The sequence below is a fragment of the Amphiprion ocellaris genome, chromosome 9 (assembly GCF_022539595.1).
Source record: "Amphiprion ocellaris isolate individual 3 ecotype Okinawa chromosome 9, ASM2253959v1, whole genome shotgun sequence".
Taxonomy (NCBI): Eukaryota; Metazoa; Chordata; class Actinopteri; family Pomacentridae; genus Amphiprion; species Amphiprion ocellaris.
In genome coordinates, this window is record NC_072774.1 from 10,650,922 (window position 1) to 10,668,243 (window position 17,322).

General features: G+C 37.6%; 2 protein-coding genes across 5 annotated transcripts in view; one reads left to right on the top strand and one right to left on the bottom strand.

Annotated features, from left to right (window-relative positions):
* Positions 1 to 17,322, bottom strand: part of LOC111586527 (carboxypeptidase Q) — a 30,240-nt gene continuing 12,918 nt past the window's right edge. Inside the window, exons 9-13 of one of the 4 annotated variants that reach the window (XR_008602781.1) lie at positions 15,001 to 15,096; positions 13,762 to 13,867; positions 3,728 to 3,884; positions 2,578 to 2,814; positions 115 to 1,380 (exon numbers count right to left, since the gene is read on the bottom strand). Coding sequence is in view for 2 of the 4 variants with exons in the window: in XM_055013741.1 (XP_054869716.1) it covers positions 7 to 82; positions 3,728 to 3,884; positions 13,762 to 13,867; positions 15,001 to 15,096 (435 nt within the window). In the remaining 2 variants the exon portion in view is untranslated. Of the gene's footprint in view, positions 83 to 114; positions 1,381 to 2,577; positions 2,875 to 3,727; positions 3,885 to 13,761; positions 13,868 to 15,000; positions 15,097 to 17,322 lie in introns of those variants that run through there. The other 3 variants (XR_004846202.2, XM_055013741.1, XM_035942025.2) reach the window with 3 other exon arrangements.
* Positions 7,108 to 11,180, top strand: LOC111586528 (mucin-2-like). The gene is made up of 5 exons (XM_023296279.3): positions 7,108 to 7,612; positions 8,369 to 8,540; positions 8,669 to 9,060; positions 10,339 to 10,486; positions 10,611 to 11,180. Exons 1-5 carry the CDS (start codon positions 7,595 to 7,597, stop codon positions 10,787 to 10,789), a joined length of 909 nt encoding a protein of 302 aa, XP_023152047.1. The 5' UTR covers positions 7,108 to 7,594; the 3' UTR covers positions 10,790 to 11,180.

The following is a 17,322-nucleotide window of genomic DNA, read 5'->3' on the forward strand; positions in this document are numbered from 1 at the left end:
GGAAGTTTAACACTGATGGAATGACACCAGGTCTAAGCCGACAAACTTCCAATTTCTCCTCAACCCATAGTCTCTGGGAAACCTACATGGAGTAAGAAAAGTAGACAGAGAAGTAATTAAGTCTGTAGACAACATATTAAAAAGAAATCATGCTAATAAATTAAGTACAAAGAACCGAATTTGCCAATATACTGGAGACCAGAGCTATTTAATTTGATAAGTATAACCTTGTTTAGTAACATTTCAATTATTTGAGAACAATCCTAAAGAATTGCCTGTAATCCCAATCATAAAATGGGTTTGGAGGAAGAACATAGATGGTAATCTGGATATACATGAGTTAGGCTTTATAACTACTATTGGTAGTATTGGTGGTAGTAATGTGACTACTACTAGTAGTAGTAGTAGTACACTAACTACTGCTGCTGATACTGGCACTGCTACTACAAATTGTAATATTATTACAAATGCTGATACTACTTCTACGACTCTAACAGCTATTTTATACTACTACTGCTTGTACTTTTAGTATTACTACTTCTGCTTGTACAACTATACTACAGCTACTATTAATCGTCTGGTATTTGCTTGTCAAGCTGCTAGCTCGCCTTAGTGTTTTGCTAGTGGCTAACTAGTTAGCTCTCATAGACTGGAAGCTCTCAACAAGATTTCATAATGAAAAAAGAGCCAAAAACTATTCTTACATATGAAAAGTCATTCCAAGTTTCCTTGTCTCAATCGTACGACGCAGTGTGTAATTGTATGCAGCACAGTGAGACGGCATACTTGTTTCCGTTTTCACGCCCTCGACATCAACGGAATGCACTGAAACTTTGCCCCCACTAGCTTAGCCTCGCTGTAGCATGCAGCTCAAAGGGGCGTGTCCTATCTACTCATTCATATCTATGAGAACAACGATGGCTGCACATAAGGACGCCTGTCAATGACGTTGATTAGCTGCGTAAATACCATTATATACAGTCTATGGTAAATACGTATGTGAATCGCATCATTGGCTGCAGCAGCCAGTCACCGGTCACTCACTGACTCACACTGAAAAATAGCACAGAATGAATTGTTACGTGTTTATTTTATTTACAATTTAGGTTGGATTTTTTTTTTTTTTGTGCGCAGTGCAGATTTTCTGTGCACGGAGACCGTGTCAGCAGTGCGCAATTGCGCAGCTTAGAGGGAACAGTGCTTCAGAGCACTTCACATACTAAGTGAAGACCTTTTTAAATATTATTTTAGAGACAGAAAATCCAACAAATCCAAACTATTCCCAATAGTGGCCAAGAGAAGAAAAAAACCTCCCTTCAAACAGGAAGAAACCGCCAGCAGAGCCAGGCTCGGGGAGGGCAGACATCTGCTACAACCAGTCTGAGTGAGGGCAAAGGAGGGAAAACACACAAAGAACACATAAGAACACAATGAGCACTGGGTAATTGAGTGTTAAAAGTAACCACAAATCAGAAACGTGCAGCTCTAAAGCCAGAAATGCCAGCAGGGAGGACAAAACACAAACTACAAGAGCAAGAAGACACAAAATTGGTGGCATATGATCACAAGTTCCCCAGTAGTCTCAGGTTATAGCAGCATAACTAAAAGATGGTTCAGGGTCACTTGAGGTAGCCCTAGCTATTAGATTTATCAAAAAGGAGGGTTGAAGCCTAATCATAAGACTAGAGAGGGTGTTTTCCTCCTGAACCCAAAGTAGGAGGATCTCGATAGCTGAAGGCCTGATAGTGCGGAAGGATAAGGCCTTTACAATACAGAGGAGTTTGATCATTGAAGGTTTTGTATATGAGGAGAAGGATTTTAAATTCTGTTCTGGACTGGGCTAATAAAGGAGAAATATGGTCACTCTTGCTAATTCTTTCCAAACACTCTTCTTCACCACTTTACCCCATTTGTTGCTAACATGTGGGGATAAACAATAGCCTGTGCCTTTCCCGAGTATCACCAAATACCAATATATATTCTAACTACAATAAACACTTTTTTTTCTCTTTTTTAAAAAAGAAAAAAAAAGACTAAGTACAAAACAGGACCACTGTTTATCACAGAAAAGTCTCATCTTTAAAAAAAAATGGAGGAGAAAAGGAAATATCAAAAGTCAACAAAAACACAAATGTCCCGCTGTTATTACTTATTGATTGATTCATATTTTGGATCAACTGGAGGTTTTTCAGACAGTTATAGGGACATCCTGAAAACAAAATGGATGGATTAGTTTATCAGCAAAGTCTAAGATGGATGTTCATAATTTTAACCATCAATCTGCAGATCATCAAAAGAAATGAATATCACATGAACGTGACATGAAGCTGTACTGTTTGACAGATGTCTCTGTGATGCTCAAATGTGTTTTCGTAGAGGCGGCCGCAGTGGAAGGCACATGTGTGACTCAGTTTGTGTTAAACATCCACAGACTGTGCTCTGTCACTAACAAAACTGTGTGTGTGTGAATCACAGTGTTACTGACACATGAGTGGGAGCTCACCAGACACTGACAAAAAGCTCCACAAATTTCTGTTTCAACACAATGACTTTATCTGCTCTGGCCGGCTGACTAACCTTGACATCACCCGCTGGGAGTGCTGACTTATCAGTTCACGGGGTAACACATCCCAGCTGTGTGTGTGTTTGTTGTAGCTGCTGTGATGGTCGCCATATCGCCCGCAAAGTGATTAATTCTCTTCACTTCCTCTCCTCCACTGTATGATCTTCTTCTTCTAAATTCGGTTCTTCTCTTCACACCATCTTGCTTCGTCCTGCTTCTTTATTCCTCTTTTTTCTTCTCCTTTCTATGAACTGGATGTATACATGTCATTTGTCGTCACCTCGTCTCATCTTCCTCTTTTTTTGCAGAAACTACGCAATCGGCAAAATGTAAAGAATTACAGCAGAAGAGCAGATAAGTGTCATTGCGTAAAACAATGATTAATACTTTAATGATGCCCTGAATTATTTTGTGTCAGATCTTACAAAACATGTGAAAATAACATTAGGAAAAATACAGAGGCAACAATAAACAAGAATGGTGATATAAATGATTTAAAATGTCAACCTCACCAAGCTTAAAACAGATTTTTAAAGTTTTTCTTTAGATAAAACTGGAAACTGGGAAATTCTAGACAGCACTGCAATTTCTTAACACATTTTCTTCTTCTCCATAAACTCACTACTTATACAGAAACACAAGTTAAGACTTTCTAGCACTTTTTAAAATAAATTTCTGTACTTAAAAACATCCTAATTTCATCCATTGTGGTGCAAATGATGTAAGTATAAATACAGTACCTGAGAAAATCCACAATCCTATTCCTTAAAAGCAGCTTTGTACTTAAAAAGATTGATTTTTCTCCCAAATTTAAACATACTGTGTTTTTCTCTGTTAAAAATCATGAAGGTCTTTATGTAGCCTGATCATATAGGCATCTATCATGCCACATTGGGTTTTAAATAAACTTTTATTTGCCCTCTCTTTGGACATTCACATTAGCTCGATTTACATTAAAAAAAAAAAAACATAATAGATCTAACAGATTTCAATCAGAGTCTTCACAGAGTTTCCATTCTCTCTGATCTAAAGTTGATTTACATTCAAATTGTAAGCAGAAACTGGCATTAAAAAATTAACTATTCAATCTCAAGTATTTCTAAACCAGCTGGATTTAACCAGGCGTTTAGGAATTACATGATCCTGCTGTCGTTTATGTGCTACCTGGGCAGCATGTCCTGCAGGTCGGCCACCACGTAGGAAACCACGGCCCACAATGCCGAGCAGAGGTTCATGTCTCCAGGGTCCTGGACCGTCATGGTGTCGCCTTCACTGTGGTGGAACCAAAAGTAGCGACTGTCAGCCACGTGGAGGCTGGCACCTGGAGAACAGATGGACAGAAAGACGACCGTAGAGCGTTTAATGATAAAATAAAACCTGCTCCACAAAACTTCACATGTTGTAGAGTCAACTGTCCAAACACCATCACTGCACCTGGATTAATCCTCCAGGACGTTTCTGTAGACAAATCTTTATATTATATCTACATTTCATTGTATATTTTTACTGTAGTTTATTTATACATCAACACTTTATGGTTCATGTTTCACTTGAGGACTTTTTTATTCATGCTATATTTTACACTTTATTGGGCATTTTGTACTTTAACATATTTTTCCTATTTTATCTTACTTACTGGATATTTCTCCTTATTTCTTTGTATTTGTGGTGGTCACTACCGTTTCTGCTTGTTGCCGTAACAACAGAATTTCCCCTTTGAGATCAATGAAGTAGTTCTGTTCTATTCTATTCTACTCTATAAAATACTAAGACACTGGTGGAGAATGAAGAAAGAAACCATGTTACCTTGATTTTACTAAAAACTTTCACTTCACTATTTTTGTAGCTACTCTTCTATTTCAGTCTGCTGGTTTGACTTTGTGTTCAGACTCTTGGGTTTGCTTTGCTTTTGGCTCCATATTAGAAAATAATCTTTATTTTAAAACAATGATTAACCAGAAACACCATTAATATATAATTTCTGTACCTTGAGGCATTATTTCTGTACCCTGTATTGCGAACTTTAGTTTGTAATCAGAATCTACTGTTTGGGTTAGCAAGCACATCTTCCATTCTGTCACTACAGATTGAGCACATGACTGTGTGAGTGTGAAGGACAAATAAGATGTGGGAAAAAGCTAGTAAGCAGATGTTGACCTTGACTTTGTTTGTCAAACTAATGCAGTATAAGAAACTGCGCCCGAAATGCCAAGGAATACTTTTCATGTTTTACTTTCAGCCAATATGAACAAAAGTTGTACAAGTGCTACAGATGAAATCCTGGCTACCGAGTTTGCCTGCCAACAAATCCATCTCCATGACTGATGAGAACCGTGTTACAGAGTTGAGAGCAAAAGGAAAGGCTTGGATATGTATGCTGAGTTACGATTTGAAGAGAAAAACATATTATTACACAAACACGAGGTGCTTGAATATTAAAGAATCAAACCAAGACTCAGAACAGACTCCATTACTATCTGGCCCCAAACCATCAATATAAATTGGCAGAATAAGCAGAGACAGATACTGACTCAGTGACCACAGTCTGGCCGTAGAGAGAAGACGACACAAGAAGTTGTGGCTACTGACAGGAGGAAAAGTCTGTGGTTACTTCATGACAGGCACAGCAGAGACAGAGGTGCACTTCCTCTTAAAATGTGACAAATATACTAATAATAAGACCTCAATACTCTAAGAAATTTGACTTCACTGAACTAGACAATGTGAAGCAACAGGTTGTGTAAGGAGAGGACACGATTGAAACATATTACTGAATATGACAAATAGGTATCTTGACATAATATATTATATATATTTGTGTGTTTCCGATGTAAAAAAAATGCTGTAAATATGTAACCTTAATGATTGTAATCTTAATTAGTCAGGTGATTTCTTACACTAATACTGTGAATCATAACTAACATATATTTAGTCCGGTAAACTTCTAGCATAGCACTTATTATTTGTATGATCTAAACTGTAACATTTACTTTAGTCAGGTATATTTGCATAGTTCATAGTACTGTAGTGTCCAAACCATAATATTTAATTAGCCAGGTACATTTCCATTTTATATAATATTGTAGGGGTTCAGCCTTAAGATCTAATTTAGTCAAATAAATCAGTATAATTAATAATACCGTGCATTCTTTGTCTTAATATTTAATTTGCCAGGTTAATTTGTATTTTATATGACATTATATGGTGTTAACCTTAATACTTAATTTAGTCAGCTATATTTCTTTAATTAATCATACTACAGGATTCTAACTTTAACATTTAAATGAGCTAGGCAAGTTTACATTTTATGTAATACTGACAGGTTAATCTTTAATTAGTCATGAAAATTTGTAATTTCTTATTATAGGGTCTTAATCTTAATTTGTAATTAAGTCATGAAAATTTATATATTTAATTATATTACAGGGTCTTAACCTTAATCTGTAATTAGTCACATAAATTTGTATTTCAAATAAAAATGTATGTTCTTAATCTTAATATTTAAATTTATTAGGAAATTTAGTAATGCTAATCTTATTTCTCTACTGGAACGCCCTTTGGTTCAACAGCTGTTTTATATGTGACTTAAGTATTGAGTAGTGACTATTGATGTGACTTCTGTTTTTGTTTCATCTGCACTTTCTAAACCTTTGTTTGAAAAAGTGCTATATAAATAAATTATAAATATTCTCCATATGGCACACACATACACAATGCATTTGCATATATTTACAGTTTTTTTTGTCTTTTTATCCTCTTTAGTTTAATTCTAACTAAGACCATGGCTTTGGCTTTTTTTTTTTCTTCTCAATTTTGTCTCCTCATCTTTAATATATACCATCATTCATGCTTTGGCAATACTGTGCACCTGACACACATGCCAATACAGCACACACTGAATTGAAGTGATTGTTTAATGACTTGTTTGTTGCTCCGCCAAGTAACGCGGTGGAGTTATATGACTATGTCAGCTGCCTGCTGGCGATCACATGATTGCGATCCTACTACAAATCCACTGTTGCAGACTTATTGGGACTTATCCGACAGGTCTCTCTTGAGAATGAGACTCAGTGTCTCAATGAGACTACCTGTATAAATAAAGGCTAAATAAATAAAAATAAATAAATCCGTTGGAAATGATACAAGGAACAATTGATTTAATTGTGAGGGCGTGTCCGAGTCCCATCAACTCCCACCGCCCGCTACATGTTTAGGTCACACGATTAGGTATCCATACATAATGTACATATGCAGAACACACGCCTGTGTTCAGCGCAAAGTCATTTTTTCGTGGGTACATCTATATTAAACGTCCCTATTCTATGTTGCAGTGATTTCTGATCATCAATAATTAATAACTAACAAAAGCTGCATTTATTTTTTAAAAATGCTGCATTTCTGTCAATGCCATATGGGAGAATGAACAGCGCTGACGAAGTACCGCGCTCTCTGAGTGCTTTTCCAGTTTATGCTGTCAGGCTACCACTCTGCACTCCAGTCCTGTAGGGGGCGGTAAAGCAACTGTATCCGCCGATTGATCCAGAGAAAGAAGAAGATGAAGTTGTTTGTTTTTAGCTTAGTTAGCTTGTTAGCTTCTCCTGCAGACTGTCAAACATGGGTCGGAGATGCGGTTATCCGCAGTGCAAAAGCCCGGAGGGACCGCACTTTTTACCGTCTAGCAGAGAGATGTCACCCCGCTGGCTGCGTGTTTCGGGGCGGCTGGACATCCCGTCTGCTCTCGTCTGTAACTCCACTTTTCGCGAGACTGCTTCTCCAACTTTGCAGACAGGATTCAATAAGCAGCTTTCTCCTGAACCCTGATGTGGTGACACAGTTGTGTAAACCCAGGAAGCCGTCCATGAATACAAGACATACACTTTAACTGTCTCTTTTGGTAACTTTAGCGTCTATGTCTGGGTAATAGCGGAGGGTCCAGTTTCAGGACCGCAGTTCCAGGCGCCGAGTCTTGCGGGACACTGCCACCTACCGAGCAGGATAACCCACCGAGCACCGTATTTCTACACGGACAAGATGGATGATCAGAAAACAGTGAGCACTAAATGGGAATCGAGCTTTATTTGTTAGAAAAATAATTGCGGCGTCTTGAATTGGGTCGCAGAGTGGGCTAACGTTTGCTAGCTTACTGTTGGCTCATGTTAGCTTGCTGTTAGCATTTTTCTTTGTTTATAGAACCAGTAGCACGGCCAGGTGTTTACTTAACTGTGATAATTCTAGCCTGCACATTATTTACAATTTAAAAACATGTCAGTATGAATTATCTGCTAGCTACAATAAATTAGCAGTAGCCAACTGTCTTCAGTGTAAACAAAAATCACGGTTTTATCATTTTAATTAGGTTTAGATAATCCTAATATTTAAAGATTCCCTCTGGTGGAAGTCAAGTTTTGTTGTTTTTATCTTGTTAGCATGTCCTTATGGTGTTTTTAATACGCTAGAAGACATATGAGTGAAATAAGCAATCAATACCATGGCTTAGCATGTTCAGATAATACTATAGTAGTTTCTGACAGTTATTCTGTAAATGTTTCATATGTCAATATTGGGCAGTAGGCTGCAGCTAACATGGTTTATAGATATTATCTCTTTTGCAACCTACAAAAAGCTGCACGATGTGAGTTATATCGGTCCCTAAAAGCTATTTCAACTGGAAAAAAAATGAACAGAATTGATTGTAATTTGGTGCACAGAACATCAACAATACTGCAGAAAAATTCAGGACAGAAGATGTGAACGGTATTTTTGGTTAAATACCAGATTACACAATTACACTCTCCCTTTTTCAAGATGCATATAACGATCCGGAAAGGGCGCTCCTTGCCCCAATTGGAAAGATGCGCCACATGCTGCACGGACTTCCACTGCCCATTCTGTAGCTCAGTGTTATTCCACCCTACGAGGCTGTCCAAGGTCAGACTTCATTTAGAGAACCACTTTAACCGTGCAGTTCTCCATGAAGGTAAAGTTTGCAATTATTCTCTTTAGAAATTCAAATAGAGGTACACTGTGTCTATGCGTTCAAAACAGCCTAAATGTTTTGCATGTTATAAAATGATAATTCTACATTACTGTGTTGTTATGTTTTAGGGTACACCATTCACAGATGTGGATTAGATTGCCGAGCACGAATGCATTACAACTACATCTACTGCCACTCAATGCTGTCACGTAAACGGGACTTCATGAAACACCTGTCATTGTGCAAGGAGAAACACCCTGCCTTAACCTTCACCTTCCGAGCTCTGAAAACTTCCACCATCCAAACTTCAACAACTTCTACCAGCCCAGCTCCGAAAATTTGCACCATCCCAACTTCAACAACTTCTACCAGCCCAGCTACAAGAACATCCATCACTGCAGCTCCAGCATCTCCCAAAATTAAATCTGCAACAATCCTCCATGTACCAACCACCCCAAGTGGACAGACACAACGTTTCTGTGTGATTCCGATACAACAGAAAAACTGTTGCATATACAAGGTGTCTTGCCTCTTTCAAACTTTCCTAATATCTGGTTGAAACTCAGTGACTGCCAATAAAATTTCATCTTCTTTTTTTTAACCTGTTAAAACTCTTAGCAGCCAAGTTAAATTGCAAAACAGAAAGTAACATTTGGGTGGAATAAACATCTAAAAGAACAATCAGTTAGACCGGAAGTAGTCTTTGGGTTAAAAACTGATTTGGATGCACTTTTGATGTCATAAACTTCTTATGAGGTGCTGTTATGACAAACTAGGGTGATAGAAATGCGGTCCTGAACATGCAGCCTCTTCTACTGCACGACTTCTCATTTTGAGACAGATAAAAGCAGGTTATAAATCAGGATTTACTTCAATTCAAGCATCGAGGAGGGATCAATCCAGACTTTCCGAGAACTAAGTGTCAAATTATGAAGTTGCAAGTAAGAAGCAAGAATATTGTACACATTCCTAATTTACTTTGTGGTGATAGAGGTACTGTTTATACAGTTTAGATTACCCTGTTAGCATTTGGCACCTGGCTTCTGTTTGTTATGCATAGATTCCACTTTTAACTACAGTATTTTAATACTCTGTATGTTTCCTTAAACCTGCGTATATATGTTTGACAGACTGCAGTTAGGTTTGCAGTATTTGCTTAAGAAGATGAGCTAGTTGGTTTAGCTTTTAACAATAGCAGCAGCACATAATGTCAGGAAATACTAGCAAAATGAAATGCCAGTGAAATACATAAATAAATAAATGCCATAATAAATATATCAATGAGTCAGTCAAAACAAATGTGAGGTCAGTGAACCTTGGCTGCTCATAGGCTACATGCAGAGAAATAGGGTTGATTCTTATACAATAAATCCCCTAAAATTCATGTATAAGTGTTAAAATCTGCAGAATATTGGCAAAAAATCTGCTATTTGAGCATCATGTGCATTCAAAATAGTAACTGAGAAATATTATTTGAGAGCTTGAAAACTCCAAGCTGACCTAAAAAGTTGCAGCTCTTATTTATATATAGCTATGTATTTATTATGGCATTTAAATAATCTATTAGTTATTTCATTTTTCTGTATCCATCAGACTGAACAAACAACATTCCACAGTTTTAAGAATGTGGAGAAATCCAAAGTCGTGTTTTAATTGAAGCCTACATATGAGAACCACAACAAGCCACAATTTGAGATTCGATTCTGCCCACATTATATGAACAGTTTCAGTGTTTGTAACACCATTTCCTGAATTATATGATTAGCGCATAAAGTGTTGCTGTTGTGTCTTGGATTAGGTGGGTGGTGGAAGCATTTATCACGTCATGCCTTCTGTACAACACGCAGCCTCCCAGACTGATGCACCAGAAACAGCGTCAGTCGGCACGCAGCTGTCCATGAAAACCACAGAATCCCACAAAGTGCACAATTCCCTCCGAAGCACAGGTTTGTAGTCCTACAGATCAACTTCTATGTGAAATTTAGGGTAAATAAGTGTGCTCATTTATATTGGCACTGATACTCAGACACGACTTGCCAAGCTTACTTTTTTCTTTGTATGTGGTTGAAGCTACCCAGGCCAAAGTGCCCAGCAGAGACTGTGGTGTTTGTACCACCACCTTCCCGCTGGACAGCCCCGTACTGTTCCTACAACCAGCTCTCATAAAGAGACCATCCAAGAGACCTCGACTCAGCCTAACAGACGAGGAGGAAGGCCCTTCAGAATGCAGCTTGTCTGGTGGTGTATGATTGAGAGGATTCAACATGACACACAGGACTGCCGTAGGTTAGCAGCTGTGTCTGGTCGTGGAAATCAGGACTATTGAGAATGCTAAAAACAAGTGCCAAGAACAGTGATACCCACCACAAGGGGGATGTCCACCAAATTATTTCTATTGTGTCATGGTATTTGTATTCGATTGACCCGTTACTTATCTGACTTTCCATGATTGCATTTATCATTGTTTTGTTTTACTCCATCCGCTACACACAGCTGTGTATGTCTTCATATTCCAGAATATCCAGAAAATCCAAAAAGTCTGTTGAATGTATTTAACAATAGAAAACTCAGTGTCTTTCTAATTCTTCTGTCTGATCATTTCAATAAAGAGGGGCTGTTTTGCTGGTTTGCTTGACAAAATGTCCACGTTTGGTATTGTTGTTTTTAAAGTTGTCCTGAGTTTCATTTCTACTAATAATTGTACGAAACCACAAACATAAACAAATACCTACTTTCTAAATCCATCAACACTGACAAACTCTGGCTTAGTACAATTTACCACCATTACTGCTGAACAAGCTAGTTTATTTACAGTACTTAATCTTGGTGTAGTGGTACAGAGTAGACAATAGAGGAAGTTTGCATGAAAACTAAGTCCTCGGTTGGCTGGTAAACGGCCAGCAGCCTTTTTAAAACTGGATCTTGTTATGTGTTGCATCACTAGCAATGTACAATTTTTATGGGGGAAAAAAAACTAAAAACATATGCAAGTTATAATAAAACCGAGCCCTGTAAGACCAATTATAGCCTTATTTTTGATCATTTAGTCACTGTTTTATTGTTTATTGGCCTGTATTGTGTAGCCACAGTACCACAAAGTAATGTCAGGGTCCTGTTTTCAAAAAACCATCTTAGGGCTAATGTGTCATTACTTATACTTAGTTATTCACTTTACTGACAGAAGTTTACAATCTCCAAACATTTGCTTAATATCTGGAAGTTTAAGTCCAGACTTGTAAGAATCCCAACTAGAAGTAATTTTAACCTGTCACTGAAAAAACAGACATTTCAGTTGGATAAAATAATCTTGAGATTAAAAGTTACTTAAAAGGTCATGTGCTAAAAATGTGGCACTGTAATTACCCAAAAAACACAGAGCAGATGATACTGAAACATCACTTAAAGAACCAAAACATTATACATTTGAAAGTGTTTCAAAGCAATTTTTAAAATATACATCCTAGTAATTTTGGCTTGATTTAAATTATGGTCTCTTTTGTTAAATCCATTAGGTCTCCCCACTTTATCCTTGATGAAATTATATAATAAAGCTTGCTTTTTAACATTTTTGTTCTTACAGGTGAAAGTAATTTGCTTGTAAAACTTCATAAAAATTACATAATACCTGAAAGGCCCATTAGAAGAACTGAGTTCCTCATGTCTACTTGTAATATCTGCAGTTTATCCATATGATTTTTTTTAGTCTTGGATTTTTTTTCTTACTTATTTTGACTTCATTTTATATTATCTTGTATCTATTCATCTTTGTTTTCAGTTTTGGTTAATTTTTCTATCAGGTTTGTATTCCAAAAAGTGGGTTTGGTGAAAGCTTCTAAACCTGATTGAGGAAAACTCCTTACTTGCTCCAGAATTAGAGATCACTTTAACTATTGAATGATGGACCACCTGTATATGTTTTTTAAAAAAACTGTTGATATGCAAGACATTTCGATTCAGGCTTATAGATACCAAGGAAGAAAACCCTTCAGAATGCAGCTTGTCTCTGGTGATTCATGAACCAGAGGACTCACAATGAACCGTCACTGTTTTGACAAGTAGAACAATGTTTATTTTACCTCCATGATGGAAAACCTCATGGGGATGAGTCAGTGGGCGACAGATTAGTAAATGGAACAACTAAGAATGCTGTAAACTTTTTTTCTGATCATTATTATTAGGGTAGAAAAGAGAGGAAGATGTCTGAACAACTTAACAGAGCTGAACAGTAACCGCTGTCCAACTGACCTGGCTCTAGTCTCTGCTAATGTGATCTTATGTAAAAGTTTTTCTTGGCTCTCTCCAACACAAATTACACCACAGACACTCCTAAGTAAATGAACACGATAAAAGCCTTTGCAGAGTGAAAAGCAAGGATTTATAAACAACCCTGAATAACATAACAGACTAATTGCTAGAGAAACTTTACTGCCTTTAAATGTCTTTTCATGAGTGTACTAAACCCTCTGCAGCGCCACTCGAACTGCTAAATGTTTGATAATGAAGACTGCCACTGTATGTTTTTGTTATTTTGTTCAGTTCCTTATCTAAAGGTTAAAACATTGTGTTTTTGTGGATACAATACAATCTCACTTCCTTAAAAAATAGCTTGAAGCAAAAGATGTCTGAAACACTGAACCTCTATTATTTGGTATAACATTCAGAACAACACTGTTGATGATGCAGACTTTTTCCCACAATAAGTAATGCAGATCAGCAAAAGTTTAACAGAAATTTAACTATATTGTTAAGTTGTTCTACAGTTTCTCATCTTAATGCTAAACTTAATATTGCTTTGGTTTATTTAAACTTAGTTATTTCTGTTTAATGCTTTGCTTTTAAGTTTATAGACCTATTACACGTACATTGTGCATCAAAAAAAATCTTACTGGTTACGTAAACTCTGAATCTTGAAGTTTCATTTCAGATTTCTAAGTAATTTAACTGCAAGTGAATATCTGTCCCCACATAGTCTGTTCATAGTTCATTAACGAGGATGTGATTCTTCATACGCAGCACTTTCAGAAGAAAACGTCTTTAAGCCAGAACCACAAAAAGTAGGATTAGTAACTTCCTATTTCCTTTCTTGTTCGTTAATGGAAGACACTTAAAGTCATATTAACACAGCTGTGGCACATATTATGTTTTGATATGAATTTTCACAGTGCCCTGTTACTATAAACATTAGCTGTTTGCTGCAGACAGAAAAAATGATTCAACTGACCTGGAACTCCGGCCTGCATCCACGGTGAGATGTCTGTTCCTTCACCATGAGCCTCCAGTTTGGTCGTGTTAATGGGAGCCAGAAGTTTGACCACTTCTTCCATCACCTGTTAAAACGGACACTGAAAAGTGTTAGTCGTCATGTCTGGTAAATGCTGTTGAATATCAAATGTGCTTCAGCATTAATTATTGCACAGTATTGTAAATCCAAGGTACATTGACAGTAACTACTTTTACCGAAAAGCCCAAGGGATGGGAGTTGAAAATTAGCTTAATGCTATACACTCTATATGTAATACATCAGAAGTGTTCTGTGTTAATTTCATGGTCCCTGATCAAATAAATGAATAAATATATAAAATAAATGATCAAATATTTAACCCTCTGAATTCCAAGCAGTTCCTTTGCATATTTTATTTGCTCCTGTCATATTTTTACTCACTGTGGGCTCATTTTTCACTGCAACATAAAGACCTGCACCTCTATAGAAACAACACAACCATGGCTAGAACTGCTGGTTGCAGTTGAGTCACTAATGTCGTCACAGTTGTGCCAATGAGCACAGATATTTTTATTTTTTACAGAACCTAGTTTTGCAATTGCTTTATTTTTGGCAAAACTTTAAATATGACATGAAATGTTTAATAATTTTTTTTTTTTTTGAAATATCACTTTAAGGTTAGATTTGGCCTGACTGAACCACACAACACATTATTAGTTCAAAAGTTGAAAATCCAGTAAGTATTTATGTGTCTTTAGTTTCTGCCTCTGAAAAATGGTGTAATTTAGTTCTTTTGTTTTTAAGGAAAATTGCATTTCAGACCCACTAGCAGGTTTTGGGGTTCAGAGGGTTAAATCATACGGCCATTGTAGGCTGTAAGCCCATAGTAAACATTATGTAAATATGTTACAGTGCCACATTAATCCAATAGAAACTAGTTCTGTGGTTAAACCTGGGTTTTCTCTTTGTGTTGTTGTGGTTCAGGTGGCAGAGACTACTTCCCTTCTGTGACGTAAATGCAAAAGAATGAGGATAGGTGAGAAGTTCAACATTGGAGTGAAGGAAACATTTCTTGTTTTCAGAAGCAATGGCCTCAACCTTAAAGGAAAAACAGCCCATTTACAGGACAGGATACTATTTCACACTGCCTTGCTGTTTTTGGAAGCCTGTTCAAATGCCTATGATTCCATTTTTACTTTTTTTTTTTTTTTTTTTTTATAGCTGTGTTTTTAATCCCACCTTTCTGGCTGCGTCACTACCAGTAAACTGCAGCGCGACTGGGGTGAATGTCCCCACGTCAGACTCCATGACAAGGTCAAAGTTGGCCATGTTCACCTGAGTGGGGACAGAACAGATAGAAACGGTGACAGCTCAAGAGAAGCGAAAACATGGATACATAAATAACTGAATAATTAAAAACAATGCAATTTTCCATCCATGTAAATACTGTTTTGTTTTTGTTTTTTATTTTAACCACAGCTACTCTTAAAGAAAGCATGCAAGCTCAACTAGTGACTAAGGGTTGCTTGAGCTGATGCCTTAAAGGTGGAGCATGTGATTCTAATCCAGTACTTTTTTGTCAGATTCAGTAAATGTCTCCTCACAGTCTGCTAGCTGACCATAAATATCATAAACAGGATTGAAGACAAGGGGCAAACTTGGTGGAGTCCAACACCCACCAGAAATTTGTTTGATTTATGCTAAGAACACAATCACAGATGAGGATGGATGGGTCGTAGCAACAACTGCTAACCTGTACTCCTGCAGTACCTCTTATAGGGTTTCCCCCAAAGAGACAGCCTCCAAGTGCACAAAACACATGCGGAGTGGAGTTTCAGACTCCCATGACCACCTCATAACCCAGCAATGGTAAAAAACTGGTCCACTGTTGAACGACCAAAACAGAATCCTCAATGCTCCTCCTCCTGAATCTTAAGTTTAATAATCGCTCAGAGTCTCCTTTCCAGCACCCTGGAGTACATTTTGACAGGGAGGCTGAGCAGTGTTTCAGAACCAACTCAAGACACAGCCGGTGAGGAGGCTCTGCATGTCGCAAGTAATGTGGTTCTGTTGGCTTCATCAGATCGTGACCTTCAGTGTGGACTGCGGCAGTTTTTAGCAGGCCAAAGAGTTTAAGTATCATAGAATCTCGTGCAAGACAGATTGATGCAATGTCTGCAGTAATGCAGGAGTTGTACCGGACTATCATGGTCAAGAGGAAGTTGAGCTGAAAGGCAAACTTCTCTATTTACAAACCGATCTACGTCCCAAACCTCACCTGTGGTCATGAGCTCTGGGTAGTGATCAAAAGAATGATATTGCAGATACAAGTGGACATCTGGACGGGGCTTGGAGTAAGTTCACTACTCCTTCATATCTAAAGGGTTGTTTTTGGTTGATCTAGCCCAGACTTCTTGTTAGGATGCTCCTGGGTGCCTTATTCCTTAGCTGGAAGGAGCCTTAAGTTTAGACACAGAACTCAGTGGAGGGATTACATATCTCATCTGGCCTGGAAACACCACAGAATTACTGTAGAAGAATTTTAAAAACATTGCTGGGGTGACAGACATGTGGAATACCCAGCTTAGCCTACTGCTACCCTATCCGTGTAAGTGGAAGAAAATGGATTAACAGAAGACCAAACCTTATTGTAAAGGAATGGGAAGACAGCCATGTATGCAATTTTACTGGTCACTGGGTAATAAAAACTGCATGTGTGGAGTCAAATCTGACACAAACTGCTTAAATTCAGTGCTTGTTTCTTACATTACTATTAAACTAGGCACTTAGAAGAAGCTACAGTGGGAAAGGTCTGCATGAAAACTGTGAGGGCATACACTGCCAGCAGCTTTTTTGTATTTTCTAAAGGAGCAAAATAAAAACATGTACTGGTTCAGTTTTTTAACAAATAGAATCACAATTTTTAATAATGCTCTGGTTCATCTGAATTGAGTTATGGTCAGTTTTCTTTATTCTAAAGTTTGCTTTTTAGTTTATAGACTTATTATATGTGCATTGTGCACCTAAAAGTTGTATGATTGGTTACATAAAGCCGGTATCTTAAAATTTCATTTAAGTAGTTTCACTTAAAGTGAATATTTCTCCTCATATGATCTGAATCACAAGTCAAATCTGACACAAATCACTTAAATTCAGTGTTTGTACACAGCCCTGGCTCTACAAATGGGAAAGAAAATGGATCCACAGCACTATTTCCAGCGTGTCCTGTGCATATTCGTGCACATGGATAGGGAAGAGGAAAAGGGAGGTAAAGGTAGATGGGGGGGCAACTGGAACGAGAATGATGGTAAACCTAAATAAACTGGCTAAATACCAACAACCTTTCTCCAGAATCACAGACTCCACCTTTAACTAATGGAAGCCATTTAATTCTAAATATATACATCAAATGTAGGAACTGAACTGTCCACAGGCGAGCTATGGCACACTAGCTGTGTACCTCTGGTTTGCAGAATTGTAGTCTTTTACAGCTCAGGGCCTGGTAGGCAGCCAAAGCTCTAAAGAAGGAAACTAAAAGACTGTAGATTGTTGTTTAGATCC